This window comes from Rhodotorula toruloides (genome assembly GCF_000320785.1).
Source record: "Rhodotorula toruloides NP11 unplaced genomic scaffold Scaffold40, whole genome shotgun sequence".
Lineage (NCBI taxonomy): Eukaryota > Fungi > Basidiomycota > Microbotryomycetes > Sporidiobolales > Sporidiobolaceae > Rhodotorula > Rhodotorula toruloides.
The window spans coordinates 1-12,057 of NW_015623000.1; the positions used below are offsets into that span (position 1 = coordinate 1).

The window sequence follows — 12,057 nt, forward strand, 5'->3', positions numbered from 1 at the left end:
CCTAACCCTAACCCTAACCCTAACCGTGTGCAAGCCGAGTGAATGAGGGATACGCACCGGGACTTCGAGGGCGAACAATGGCGGTAGGCGGGCGCGAGGTGGGCGGAAGAAGCGAAGAGCGTATCAATGCATCCGACAGCAAGCATCTTGTAAACGTAGCAAGCCCCCAGAGCGGAGCAAGGATCGTCGAGGAGGACAAGGAGCGACTCGCGAGGAGGGTCGGACTTGACACGCTCACCGCTCTCGCTCGGACGGATGCTAGAAGATGCTGTGCTCCGCTAAACGAGTGACACGGGAACCGGCAGGGTGCACAACAACATGTTCAAGTCTAGATGCGATAAAGTGTCTACAAGCGCACCCGCTGCGCCAACTCCTCCGGTGTGCACCACAGGAACGGCTGCAAGACGTGAGCGAGCGGAAAATCAGTCAAAGGCGGAGCGACGGAGCCGAGGAGGCTGTTTTAGCGGAAGTGTAGCGAAATGAAAGACGCACCATCCCCTCTTTCTCCCACTCGCGACACCGCCTCGCCTGCGTAATCGCGTCCCAGTCCTGCCGAGAGACGTCACCCCGACGTAACGAGCCAGCGGTCGTCGAGTCCCACTCCTTGACGCGCTCCCAACCGTCCAGCTCGACTGTCACCGCTTCATTCTCCATCCCGCCGAGAAGCGAGGAAAGGTGGGCGACAGCCGACTCGAGCGAGGTGAAGGAGGCGAGGTCGACATGCAGTGTGGTCGAGGTAGAGCGCCAGGCAGAAAGGACGGCGGGCGAGGCGTAGCGAGAGGCGTGGGTGAAGAAGGCGGGTTCGAGTAAGGGCAGATCGGCGTGCTGCGCGAACACGAGAGAGTCAGTGCGCTGAGGAGAGAGGGAGACAATGATATGATGCCGAAGTAGCGCAAGCCGCACGCGCCGAGGCCGCACAATCTGCGGGGGACCGTTGAGCAGCGACGAGGAACTCACGATGGCAGCGCTGTGAGGCGCGAGATCCGATGGACGTCAGCATAGCACACCGACGCGCCTCCGAAGGCGAAAAGGAAGGACCGCAACGCACTCGATGTTGACGACCCTCGAAAAGTCCCGCTCAAACACCTCCTCCCCCTCATCCGCAACGATCCGCACCTTCCCCGGCACCACTACGCTCCACTCCGCGCTCGTCCCATTTCCCGGCCCGTCCGCTCCAGCCTCGACGGCCGTGAGGAGCTGCAGAACTCGCGCGTACTGCAAGATCTCGTCCTTCGAGCCGGTCCAAACGCTGTTCTCGACATCTCCGGTCGGAGTCGAGAGGAACGGAGCGAGAGAGGACGGCGACAAGGACGAGGACGGGGTGAAGGACGAGTTGATGGGAAGGAGGATAGGGCGAGGGCGAGTGTAGTAGCCGTCGAGCGAGGGGACCCAGCCGCGTTCCTCTGCGAGGTGGACGTCAACTCAGACTCGATCGCGACGGAGATCGCGACGGAAAGCAGGAAAGCGAGCGTACTCGGGTAGAACTGCCGCGTCGAGTAGAGAACCGAGGTGAGGTGATGCATGACGGGCGAGGGCGTGTCGAGCGGCGGCTGGCTGCGAATGCGGAAACGCGTCAGTATCGACTCCGATCTCAACCAGTCGATCGACGTCTTCGCGTTTGAAGCCGGAGCCCAACAAGAGACGGAGAGCGAGACGCACTACCAGCCGAGCGTCATTTGGTGGTACGAGAAGAACTGGGAGCGAGATTGAACATCAGCGCCGAGTTCAGATCACTCCATACGCCACCGGGACAGCAGATGCCGCCCGACCAGCGCAAGCAGGGAAACCCGTTCGCAAACTCACCTTTTCCCGCGGCAGGATTGCCACCCTCGCCACCTCATTCTCCGTCAGCCCCTCCAGCCCATCGACGACGAACCACTGCTCCTTCGCACGCCCCTCTCCATCGCCCGCCTCATCCCACCACGCATCCCTCCATTCTTCCCGTCCGCCGCGCTGCCGAATCACCTCCGTCACGACGCCCTGATCCCACCCGCCGAGGTCGACGAACCAATCGAGGCATTCGCGCCAGAACGAGATGGTCGGTGCGGTCGGACGGGCAAGGATCCAGCCAAAGTTGGCGAGGTGATGGCCGTCGTGCGTAAAGATGAGGTCGAAGCCGGGGTCGACGAGGGTAGAGGCGTTCGCCGAGGGAAGAGGAGAAGTAGAGGAGGGACGAAGAATGGAACGAGAGAAGTTGGAAGGGATAAGACGGCGCTGCTGCTGCAAAGGCGAGAGTTTGGAGTTGTCGACAGTCAAGTTGGCCACGCTCGAGTTGCGCACCGAGTTGACCGTTGCTGTAACGGCTCGCTCGACATCGCCACGCGACAGCGACATCGGTCGCATCCACTGGAACGGGTCGGCGGTCAAGATCGTGTCGGCCTCGAAGAAGAGGCTGGCAAATCCCGCGCGGTTGATCTCCCACAGCGCACGAAACTTGACGTAGGCCATGAAGTGACCGCGCTCGAGTCCGCCCTGCGCTCCTTCCCGCTTGTCCAGCACGGCGCGCCGCCGGAGAGGCGCCTCCTGCCCGACACCGATCGGCGGGACCCGCTCGCCGTAGACGCTCTCCCTATACCCTCCGTACGCCCGCAACCCTCTCCGCTCCGCCTCGTCCAGACACTCCTCGTCCAAGCAAAGGACGACGACGTTCTCATCCGCGCGAGCGTCCTTACCGCCGAGATCGAGTTCTCGCGCGCGCAAGGCCCAAGCATGGACCGGCGGGAGGTACTTGGCGGTTGCGAGAGTGAGGAGGACGACGTTGCGGTTCGAGGCGGGGTCGTAGGACGGCGGAGGAGGCGAAAGAGGCGAAGAAGCGTTCGATGCGAGGGATGAGAGGGGCGCCCCTCGCTCATCCGGGGAGAGTGGGAAGCGCGAGAACCCGATGTCGACGAGGTACTGCTCGAGCGAGACGTTCCCCGTCCGCTCGACGTGCGCCGGCCTGACCCACTCCTCCTCCTCGTGCGAGCCAAAGAACCCTCCTGCAACCCATCCTTTCGCTCGTCCGAGCGCGTCCGTCGCTCGAGGATGTCGTGTACTGACGACTAGCACGAGCAAAAGCGCCAGTCCCGCCGCGATGTAGACGACCCGCTTCACTGGAAGTCTCCGCCTCGACGGTCCCTCCCGCTCCACCAGCCAGCGCTCGGTCGCCTCGAGCTCGCCATCCAGCTCGTCCTTGTCTGCGTAGTCGTCCGTGCGAGGTGAGTAGTCGGGCGTGGTCGAGGGTTGGGTGCTTCGTCGACGCGTGAAGTTCGAGGGCGATGAGGGGGCCGACGAGGACGACGAGAGGGGAAGCAGCGGGACGGAGGGGCTCGGTGGACGCGACAGCAAGCTCATGGCATCGTCTGAACAGCTCACGAGCGAGAGAGCAGTGAACTGGCGAAAGACAACTCGCTGGCGGAACTCCGCTCGCAAGGGAGGTTGGCATCTCGCGTCAGAGAGGGCGGGCGTAGACGACGTGTGGTGCACTAAATCGACTCATTGACATGCTGCCGAGGTACCAAGCCCAAACGACAACCGCCGCGCGAGAATCGCCTCACTTCTCCCCTTCCACCGCCCGCTCCCGCCGCTGCAACAATCCTGCCACTGCCGCCGATCTCGCCTAGCAACCGCATCACGTCCTGACAAAGCTCCGACCGCTGCGAAGATGACAAGCAAGCGGGAAGCGAACAGGCAGAGTCAGCGCCAGTTCTCGAGGAGCCGCGAACGAGGTCTACGATGTGACAAGTGATCAGGCGACGCACCTCGCCGTCTTCTGGTGCACCTGGTCTTCGGGCTTCTCGGGCTTGGCGCGGTTGAGCAGCCTGTACACGCGTAACTGGTCAGTTCGCTCAGTCGGGATGACGACGACATCCTCGACAGCAGATGCACTGCAGTTCGCAGGGTGACGCTAGCACTGCAAGCGAGACGCGAACGTACTTGAGGAATTGAGACGTCCGCAGCCGCAAACGCGAGTGCAGATAGGCCTTTGAGCAGGCGATGTGGTAGTGCAGGTAGTCGCGGAAGAGCTGGATGCGGGTGATCGTGTCGGCGGCGACTTGCGGCGTGATATGGCGAGGGAAGAGGACTGCGAGATTTGCAGGTTAACAGGGAAAGTCGCCGAAGAGCAAGAGGTTTTGAGCGCACCGAAAGTCACGTATCCCGCGCGCTCGGTCATGTCCAGCCCCTTGATGTGCCTAATCTCGAGCGGCGGCTCGCGGTTACTGTACAGGACCTGCGGCGCGGTCTGGCAACTTGGCCTCCTGCGCGCGTCGACAAACTCCTGGAGGAAGACCTTGCCGAGGATTCGGTCGGTCTCTTCTTTGAAAATGGTGCTGAAGATGACGGTGACGCGGTCGGATGAGGGGATGAGGTAGATCGCTTCTTCGGGGCTTCGCGCGAGGCGAGCGTCAGCAAGAGATCTGGAGGAGGGGTATCCGAGCGACCCACCGGTAGTGTACGGCCATGACTTCGCCTCGCGAATCCTTCGCACCCTCCTCGACGGGACTCTCCTCCATCCTCTTCTGCAGGGCGAACGCGCGCTCGAACGGCGCGGCGAGGGCGTTGCGCTTGAGGAGCGTGAGGGCGTGGATCAGGGCGTCTCGCTCGGCTGCGGGCCACAGCGGGGTCAGTACGATGCTGCATTCGCCGGTAGAATGACCGCAACTCACCACCCTCTGCGGGACCCTGCTCGAGGTCAATCTCGAGACTGACGCTGTAGCCCTCCTCGGTCTGTCCCTCGGGCAACAACCTCTGACCGTACTCGCGCTCGAGAACCTCCCGCGCACCGTACGCCTGGAGCTCGGCCCAGCACGGCACGTCCATCGAGAGGAGGAGGAGGGATTTGCGGACGGGCGTCGAGAGGTGGTATCGGACCGAATCAAAGTCAACGAACGACTGGTCGAGCGTCGAGGGTCTGTGCGGCGCCGGGTACGTCAGTCTCCATGCCAGACGAACCTCTATCGCCCACACGAGCACCGTGAGCGGCCCCGAGGACGAGGTGGGGGTGCGATGACGAGGGGACCGGTTTGTGAGCGACGCACTTGATGTACTTCTCCCTGAGCACCTGCCCGAGGTAGTAGTTGGTCGGCTCGAGGTCCACGCCCATCTTTCGTCGCGGTACGAGGGTTCAAGCGTTAGGGAGATGAAGAGGGGGTCGAGGGTCGGGGAGAAGTTGGCGGCGAAGGGACGAGGCGGTGTGCAGCTTTGACGAGCAGCTTCAGTTGGCCTGTAACAGCAGTCTGAGCAGGCGGATAGACGATTCAAGCGAGTTGAGAGTGAGCGAGGTGAACGGCAGCGGGGAGAGGTGTCGGTCTGGCAGCGACAGCTACCTCGACCCGCTCTGCTATCGCTGAGACTCTCCGGGCCGCTTGCTAGGGCTTCCGACTCGCCACTGTAGCGCACACGAACCGCCTGCGGTTGCCGCTGACGAGGTGAGCCCCTCGCCCCATCTTACGCCTCGGAGGGACTTTGCGGCGCGGCACAGGCTCGAGGGAAGGCGAAGTAGCGTCAAAACGGACGTTGAACTACTTGCGATCCCGTGACTCGGCGGGCGCGGCTGCATGGAGTGGTGGCGAGCAGACGAGGCCGGGCGGTTCAGTCGGACGACGCTGGCACTTACCGGCTTGGCAGGATTGGGCTTGCAGAGACGTGCACGATGCTGAGCCGATCATACTGACAGTCCCGCGCTCCCGCAGCCTCCCTTCCGCGTCTGCCGCGTACCTCGCCTCCTCACCTTCTCCCCCTCCAGCACTCGCCAAACATGGGCGCCCTCATCTCGATCCCCTTGCTCGGTCCGATCGCCGGGCTGGGTAGCTCGGCGGTGTCGGCATGCGTGACGGGACTGGCGTTCTTCTGCACGGGCCAGGCGGTGAGTCGGTTTGAGCCGGTTCTTGCGTTGCGAGGAAGGGCATCATCGCTCCAACCCGATGAGCCTCCTCTTCCCGAGCTTGGCACTGACTCACGTTGTTCCACAGGCCTCGGCCCTCACCAAATCGTGCAACTGCAACTCGTCGGTCGCGACGCGCGTCGGCTTTTCGCTCATCTTCCTCCTCAACTCGCTCTTCGCCTGGATGATGCTCACCGACTTTGCGATCAAGCTCGTCGCAAAGTGGAGCTGGGAGTGGATCAAGATGGAGTGCAAGGAGGGCAGATGCTACGGCGTGCTGGCGGTGCGTTCGCCAGTATTTCCCTGCGAACTTCAGACCCGCTCAACTGACGCTCGCCTCCGCAACGCAGGTCCACCGCATCTGCTTCGCCCTCGCCATGTTCCACTCGGTTCTCTCGCTCCTCCTGATCGGCGTCAAGGACACGCGGACGAAGCGGGCGGCCATTCAGAACGGGTGAGGTCGACTGTCACCCCTCGCGATGAGCCGCACTAACACCCTCTTCGGACAGCTGGTGGGGCCCAAAAGTCCTGGCGTGGCTCGTCTTCGTCTACCTGTCGTTCCTGATCCCGAACGGCTTCTTCACCTCGTTCTGGTCGACCTACATCTCGCTCCCCGGCTCGGGCATCTTCATCCTGATCGGCCTCGTCCTCCTCGTCGACTTTGCACACTCGTGGTCCGAGACGTGCCTCGAGCGATGGGAGGCGACCGACTCGCCGTTCTGGAAGTGGGTGCTCATCTCGAGCACGCTCGGCCTGTACGCCCTCACGTTCGCCCTCACGGTCGTGCAGTACGTCTTCTTCGCCGGCAAAGGGTGCGCGCTCAACACGGCGCTTATCACGACGAACTGGGTCATCTCGCTCGTCGTCTCGGCCCTCTCGATCGCGCCCGCCGTGCAAGAGTCGAACCCGCGCTCCGGCCTCGCTCAAGCAGGCATGGTCGTCGCCTACACCGCCTACCTAATCACCTCGGCGATCGCCAACCACGACGACGGGAACGGCGCGTGCAACCCGCTGCAGTCTCGCGCGGCGGGCGCCCGGACGGGAATGGTCGTCCTCGGGGCGGTCTTTACCTTCCTCGCGATCGCGTACTCGACCAGTCGCGCGGCGACGCAGAGCCAGGCATTCACGCCTGGACGGAAGGGACGGCCGGACAGCGGCGAGTACGAGGCGCTGAGCCAGTCGATGAGCGGGAGCGGAGGCGTCGATGTCGAGGGCGGCGAGATGGGGCCTGTCTTGACGCAGCCGAAGCGACAGGAGAGCCTGCGGTACCAGGCGATCAAGGCGGCCGTCGACGAGGGGTGCGTCCGCTCACTTCGCTCCAGTCCGCTCACCTCAACCTCGCTGACACCGCTCGTCCGACAGCTCCCTCCCTGCATCGGCTCTCACCGACTTTGACGACGACGAAGACGACGACGCTTCTGCAGCGGGTGGGATGTCACCCCTGAACGACGACGAGCGCACGGGCACGCGCTACAACTACAGTTTCTTCCACCTCATTTTTGTCCTTGCGACAATGTACACAGCCTGCTTGCTCACCAACTGGTGCGTCCGCTCGCCCTCCCCCAATCTCCCCTCTCTGACCTCTCGCTCGGCGCAGGTCTGTCGTCTCACCCATCACCTCCACAACCTCCCCGGAAGCGGACGGCCAACCGATGCGCATAGGTCGCTCGCACGTCGCCTTCTGGATGCGAATCATCAGCGCGTGGTTGTGTCAGGCGATTTACGCGTGGAGTTTGGCGGCGCCGTTGGTGTTGCCGGACCGTTTTGCGTAGTGCGGCGGGCGGAGATGTAGGCGCTTTGTAACGATATCGGACGGCTTTTCTCCACCTTTCGAGTCTCGAGTGAGGCGGAATGGGCTATGGATTACGGCGAGAGACCCAAGAGAAGACGGAGGGAATACGGACACGAGAAAGAGGAGAGGAGAGAGATCTAGCTGCGACGGAGTAAGGGAAAGCGACGGACTACGGAGAGGTATGCAAGCGAAGCGAAAGGGGTGCGAAAGTAACGACAATTGGAATGCGAAGCGGAGTGAAAGAGGAGTAGGACCTAGTTGGCCTTCTTCGCGTTGGCCTTGGCCTTGGCCGCCGCATTGGCCGCCGAGTTCTTCTGGTACGTCTTGAAGAAGAAGGCGACGAAGAGGTACGTCAAGGGCACGAGGTACGCGCAGTTGAGGAGGGTGGCATGGCGCTGCGCCGCATTGACGAGGCAGGTCGGACCCTCGCGCTTGAGCGCGCCGACGCCCGCCTCGAAGCTCGAAGTTGCCGCAGCGGACATCTCTTCCGCGGAAGGGAGGTCGGGGAGCTTGATGAAGAGGTACGAGGCGGCGAGTGATCCGCCGACGAGGAACTGGGTGATTTGGAGACGCGTGAGGGATTTCTTGAGGAAGCGAGGAAAGGGGAGCGAGACGGTCGAGAAGGCGTAGTAGGTGTACATGATGGAGTGGATGAACGAGTTGAAGACGACGAAGAGCCACTGTGCGCGCGGGAGTCGAGCGTCAGCGAGAGACCTCCATTTTCGAGGGAAAGCGCGTGGGAACTCACGACGGGCATGGCCTGCGTGGCGTACGCGGCGTACATGGTCCAGATGGCGCCCATGTGGTGGTACGACTGGAGCATGCCAACCTTCTTGCCCTTCAACAGCAAGATAGCCGTGTCGACGATTTCCTGCGCAAGCGAGTCCGAGTGAGCGACTGTTCCAAGACGGAGTGAGTAGCTCGCGCGACGCACGTAGAACTTGCTGACGTAGAAGAGGTAGGCGAATTTGGGGAACGTCGTCTGCTGCCAGATCGCGAACGACGAGTCGCAGAAGCTGTCGAGTCGGAGAGCGGGTCAGCGTGGGTCCACTCGCTGGATACGATGCCTCTACTGCATCGTAGACCACTCGCAAAGAACGAAGCGCGGGGGACTCACGCGTGGGTCAAGCCGGCGAAGCCGTCCGCCATGTACCCGCGGACGAAGGCGCCAAAGATCTGCGGCGCGGTTCCAAGGAACGTCCACGCCGAGTAGACCGCGAGGAGGATATTGTGCACGAGGACTGCAACGTCCCAGCCCTTGCCCTTGATGCGGTTCTTGCCGTTCTGGTAGTGCGAGAGGGTTTTGGCGGTCGCAAAGTATACGAGTCCGAATGCGAGGGGGGTGACGGGGTTGAGGAATAGGTCGTAGGTCGAAGCGAGGGGCGCGGGGATGCCTGTCGGTGTTGGTGGCTTGGGGCTGTCTGCGAACGAGGCGAGGAAGGACGACGCGCGAGGCTGGGCGGCGTACGAGGTCATGGCGGGGTGCTGCCAACGTCAAACCCAAGTCAGTACGCTCCTCTCCACGCCAGTAACACTCCCCCCGCTGCCCGCATCGCCAGACTCCTCGACGCCGCTGTTCCCCAGCGAAAGCTCAACGCCCTCGCCGGCTAAACCACCGCTCGCCTCCCGCGTCGTAGGCCTCGCTGCGAGTTCCACCGTGTTGTGCAGTCCGTTGTGCAGCGTGTACGAGTGTACCGACGCAGCCGGAGTGCGAGTGGATGCCGCCACACGCTGGCCGAGTCCGCTGTGCTCCAGGGGACGAGTTCGACGGCGCGAGTTGCTCACCTGCTGTGTCGAGGTGGATCTAGCTGTTGTAGTCGAGTGATCTAGTCGAGTGTAAGGATGAAAGGAACAGCACAGCGAGCGAGGACGAGACGAAGACGAAGAAGTCGTCGTCGCGGAGTTTGTGGTCGAGGAACAGGCACGCCCGCAGAAAAGGTCATCGGGCAGCGGGCATCCCGCCACGGCGCCCCAACCCACCCGCGTCGTATTCCCCCAATACAACAGCGAATAGCAGTCGAGTTGTATTCGAGCGACGGCCACTCTTTCTCGCCGACGACCTTCGCAACGAATGACGGAGTTCTTCGTTGGCTCGCCCGCTCGCCACGAGCACGTTCGTGCAGATCAACAGCAGTGGCGCACGGTCTATTCCGACAATAAACATCCCGAGCCTTGCAGTGGCGATAACAAACACCCCCTCGCCTCGCTCGTATGCCGCCTAATCCTCCCTGCGCCTGTTCTTCGGCACCGCACACCACGCCGCGATACTCAGCACGCTCACTGCGATCAGCACCGCAGGGAGGGAGGAGAGTCCGCCCCGGCCTGCTGCGACGCCGAAGAGGAGGGGGCCGACGGAGGAGCCGATCAGGCCTGTGTGCGAGCAAGCTCGTTAGCTTGACGGCGTAAGAGAGTGAGAAGAGAGCGCGGACGCGCCGAGGCCGACGAGGAGCGAGACGACAGACGCCTTGAGCGACGGCGGTACGCGGACGCCAATCACATCCAACACCTTGGGTGTGACAGGTCCGAAGAAGAATCCGACCATCGCCAGCGCAACCGCATCCACCACGAAACTGCGGACATACATGACGCCCAGCATCCCACTCGCGGCGACGAGCAACCCAATCGCAAAGGTCTTCTCCCCTACGCGGTTGGCGAGTAACCATGCGAGTACGACTCGGCCGGATGCGATTCCCATCCATAAGCCGGAGAGGACGAAGCGGGAGGAGGCGGGTGGGGCGGAGCGGGTCGTGATGAGGAAGGAGACGCTCCAGGCCGAGAGGATGTCGGACGAGGCGAAGCTGCGCGCGCCGATCCTCCCACTCAGTTAGCTCCTTCGCTCCCTGGCGAGAGAGGGGAAGGACAACGCGACTCACGCGCAGATAATCAACACGAACCCGATCCAGACCGCTCTCAGTCCCATCGCACGCCTCATCCTCTGCTGCGCCGACATCCTCGCTCGAGCATGGATGACTTCGCCCTGCTGCTCCGTGGGGTTGGTGGTCTGAGCGGGCGCTTGGGAGGTCGAGAGGGGCGCGTCGTGCGTCTCGTCGGGTGGGGTGGTGTCTGCGACCGGCAAATGGGCGAGGTAAGTCAGCGAGCGGGTCAACTTGAGGTGGAGGGAAACGACGCGGACGCACAGCCGCGGAAGACAAAGTAGCCAATGGCGGCAAGGATGAGCGCGAGTCCAAGCGGAATGCTGCCAGTCAACCCCGTCAGCATCCTCTTCAGCTTGTCAAGCTCTGAGTCGCGCGCTGCTCACTTGTAATACCTGTTCCACGCATACCCGCGATCGAGGAACGCGCCAATCGCGAGCGGCGAGATCATTGCACCGACGCCGAAGCACGAGTAGAGGAGCGACATGAGGACTCCGTCTTCTTCGTGCGCGATGACGGTCGTGATGACGGCGTCTGTGCGAGGGAAGGAGCGTCAGTGAGAGCGAGGCTAGGGAGAGTGAGGGGAGAAAGAAGGCAGGGAGGAAGGGAGGAGGGACTGCGCGCGCACCGTACATGCCCGACCCGAAGCCCATGAAGCCGAGCATGATGATGAACGCGGGAAAGGGCGGCGCGATGGAGAGGACGACGCAGCCTGTCGCCATCGCGGCCGCGGCCGTGAGGAGCGAGACCTGGAGTCCAAAGTGGTGGAGGAAGAAGCTGGCCGATATGGACGAGAGGAAGTATCCTGCGGTGTTGGCGAGGAAGACGATCGAGATCTCGTCGTACGAGACGCGGTAGTGCGCCTGCATCGAGTCGAGGTTGGCGCCTGTCGCCGAGTCGTTCATCCCGACGAGCGCAATCATGGCGAATCCGACGACCAACTGCGCCCGTTCGCGCGTCCACTTCCACCGTGGTCGACGTGCGACTTCTGCCTCTGTCTGACTGACTGACCCCCTCCTCGCCGCCGACCGCCCTCGCAGCTGTTCCTCCAACTCGAGCGCATCCGACCTCGCCCTGTCCTTCTTCCCTCCCAGCGCATGTCCAATCCACCTCCTGAGCGCACCACGATCTTCCACTCGCCCCTGCCCATGCGCACGCTTCAACAACGGGTTCTTCGACAACGAGCCGCTCCTCGACTGCGCGGGAGTCGAGCCGACTGACCCTCCCAACGAAGGGGAGTGGATCTCGGGCGTCGGAGGGTACGCGTACGAGACTCGCGTTTTAGTCGCTGGCGAGACGGGCGAAGGTGGGCGGGAGGGAAAGGGCGAGGAGGGTTCCGAGGAGGAGGAAGGGTTGAGGACTGCCCGAGGAGGATGGGGCAGGTCCATCGTTTTCGGTCCACTTCAGGCGGGTTCAATGAAGCTCCAGGAGATGTTCACGTTCAGCAGAAGTGCAGGCGAGCGACGTGAGCGTGTGGACGGAGCGAGAGAGATGAGCCGACGAGCTTGGCGGAGCCGGGATGAGCGCGG

The 12,057-nt window shown here is 62.9% G+C and overlaps 5 protein-coding genes across 5 annotated transcripts; 1 reads left to right on the forward strand and 4 right to left on the reverse strand.

The window, feature by feature from the left end:
* Positions 1 to 346: 346 nt before the first annotated feature.
* RHTO_06392 (protein of Nucleotide-diphospho-sugar transferase, predicted family) lies at positions 347 to 3,333 on the reverse strand (the record flags this gene model as incomplete). Its single annotated transcript, XM_016420053.1, has 7 exons — positions 347 to 397; positions 493 to 825; positions 958 to 967; positions 1,049 to 1,403; positions 1,475 to 1,554; positions 1,660 to 1,694; positions 1,804 to 3,333. The coding sequence occupies 7 exons, from the start codon at positions 3,331 to 3,333 to the stop codon at positions 347 to 349; spliced, it is 2,394 nt and encodes a 797-aa protein (XP_016269468.1).
* Positions 3,334 to 3,610: 277 nt separating this feature from the next.
* Positions 3,611 to 5,083, reverse strand: RHTO_06393 (arp2/3 complex 34 kda subunit; the record flags this gene model as incomplete). The annotated part of the gene is made up of 7 exons (XM_016420054.1): positions 3,611 to 3,635; positions 3,741 to 3,800; positions 3,916 to 4,063; positions 4,123 to 4,367; positions 4,426 to 4,585; positions 4,647 to 4,891; positions 5,019 to 5,083. 7 exons carry the CDS (start codon positions 5,081 to 5,083, stop codon positions 3,611 to 3,613), a joined length of 948 nt encoding a protein of 315 aa, XP_016269469.1.
* Positions 5,084 to 5,737: 654 nt separating this feature from the next.
* On the forward strand, positions 5,738 to 7,635 carry RHTO_06394 (TMS membrane protein family; the record flags this gene model as incomplete). The annotated part of the gene is made up of 6 exons (XM_016420055.1): positions 5,738 to 5,845; positions 5,952 to 6,146; positions 6,214 to 6,317; positions 6,373 to 7,161; positions 7,226 to 7,405; positions 7,461 to 7,635. The coding sequence occupies 6 exons, from the start codon at positions 5,738 to 5,740 to the stop codon at positions 7,633 to 7,635; spliced, it is 1,551 nt and encodes a 516-aa protein (XP_016269470.1).
* Positions 7,636 to 7,909: 274 nt separating this feature from the next.
* On the reverse strand, positions 7,910 to 9,131 carry RHTO_06395 (fatty acid elongase; the record flags this gene model as incomplete). Its single annotated transcript, XM_016420056.1, has 4 exons — positions 7,910 to 8,335; positions 8,404 to 8,526; positions 8,590 to 8,671; positions 8,773 to 9,131. 4 exons carry the CDS (start codon positions 9,129 to 9,131, stop codon positions 7,910 to 7,912), a joined length of 990 nt encoding a protein of 329 aa, XP_016269471.1.
* Positions 9,132 to 9,873: 742 nt separating this feature from the next.
* RHTO_06396 (MFS efflux transporter) lies at positions 9,874 to 11,916 on the reverse strand (the record flags this gene model as incomplete). Its single annotated transcript, XM_016420057.1, has 6 exons — positions 9,874 to 10,025; positions 10,089 to 10,453; positions 10,529 to 10,718; positions 10,793 to 10,851; positions 10,915 to 11,062; positions 11,157 to 11,916. The coding sequence occupies 6 exons, from the start codon at positions 11,914 to 11,916 to the stop codon at positions 9,874 to 9,876; spliced, it is 1,674 nt and encodes a 557-aa protein (XP_016269472.1).
* Positions 11,917 to 12,057: the final 141 nt, after the last annotated feature.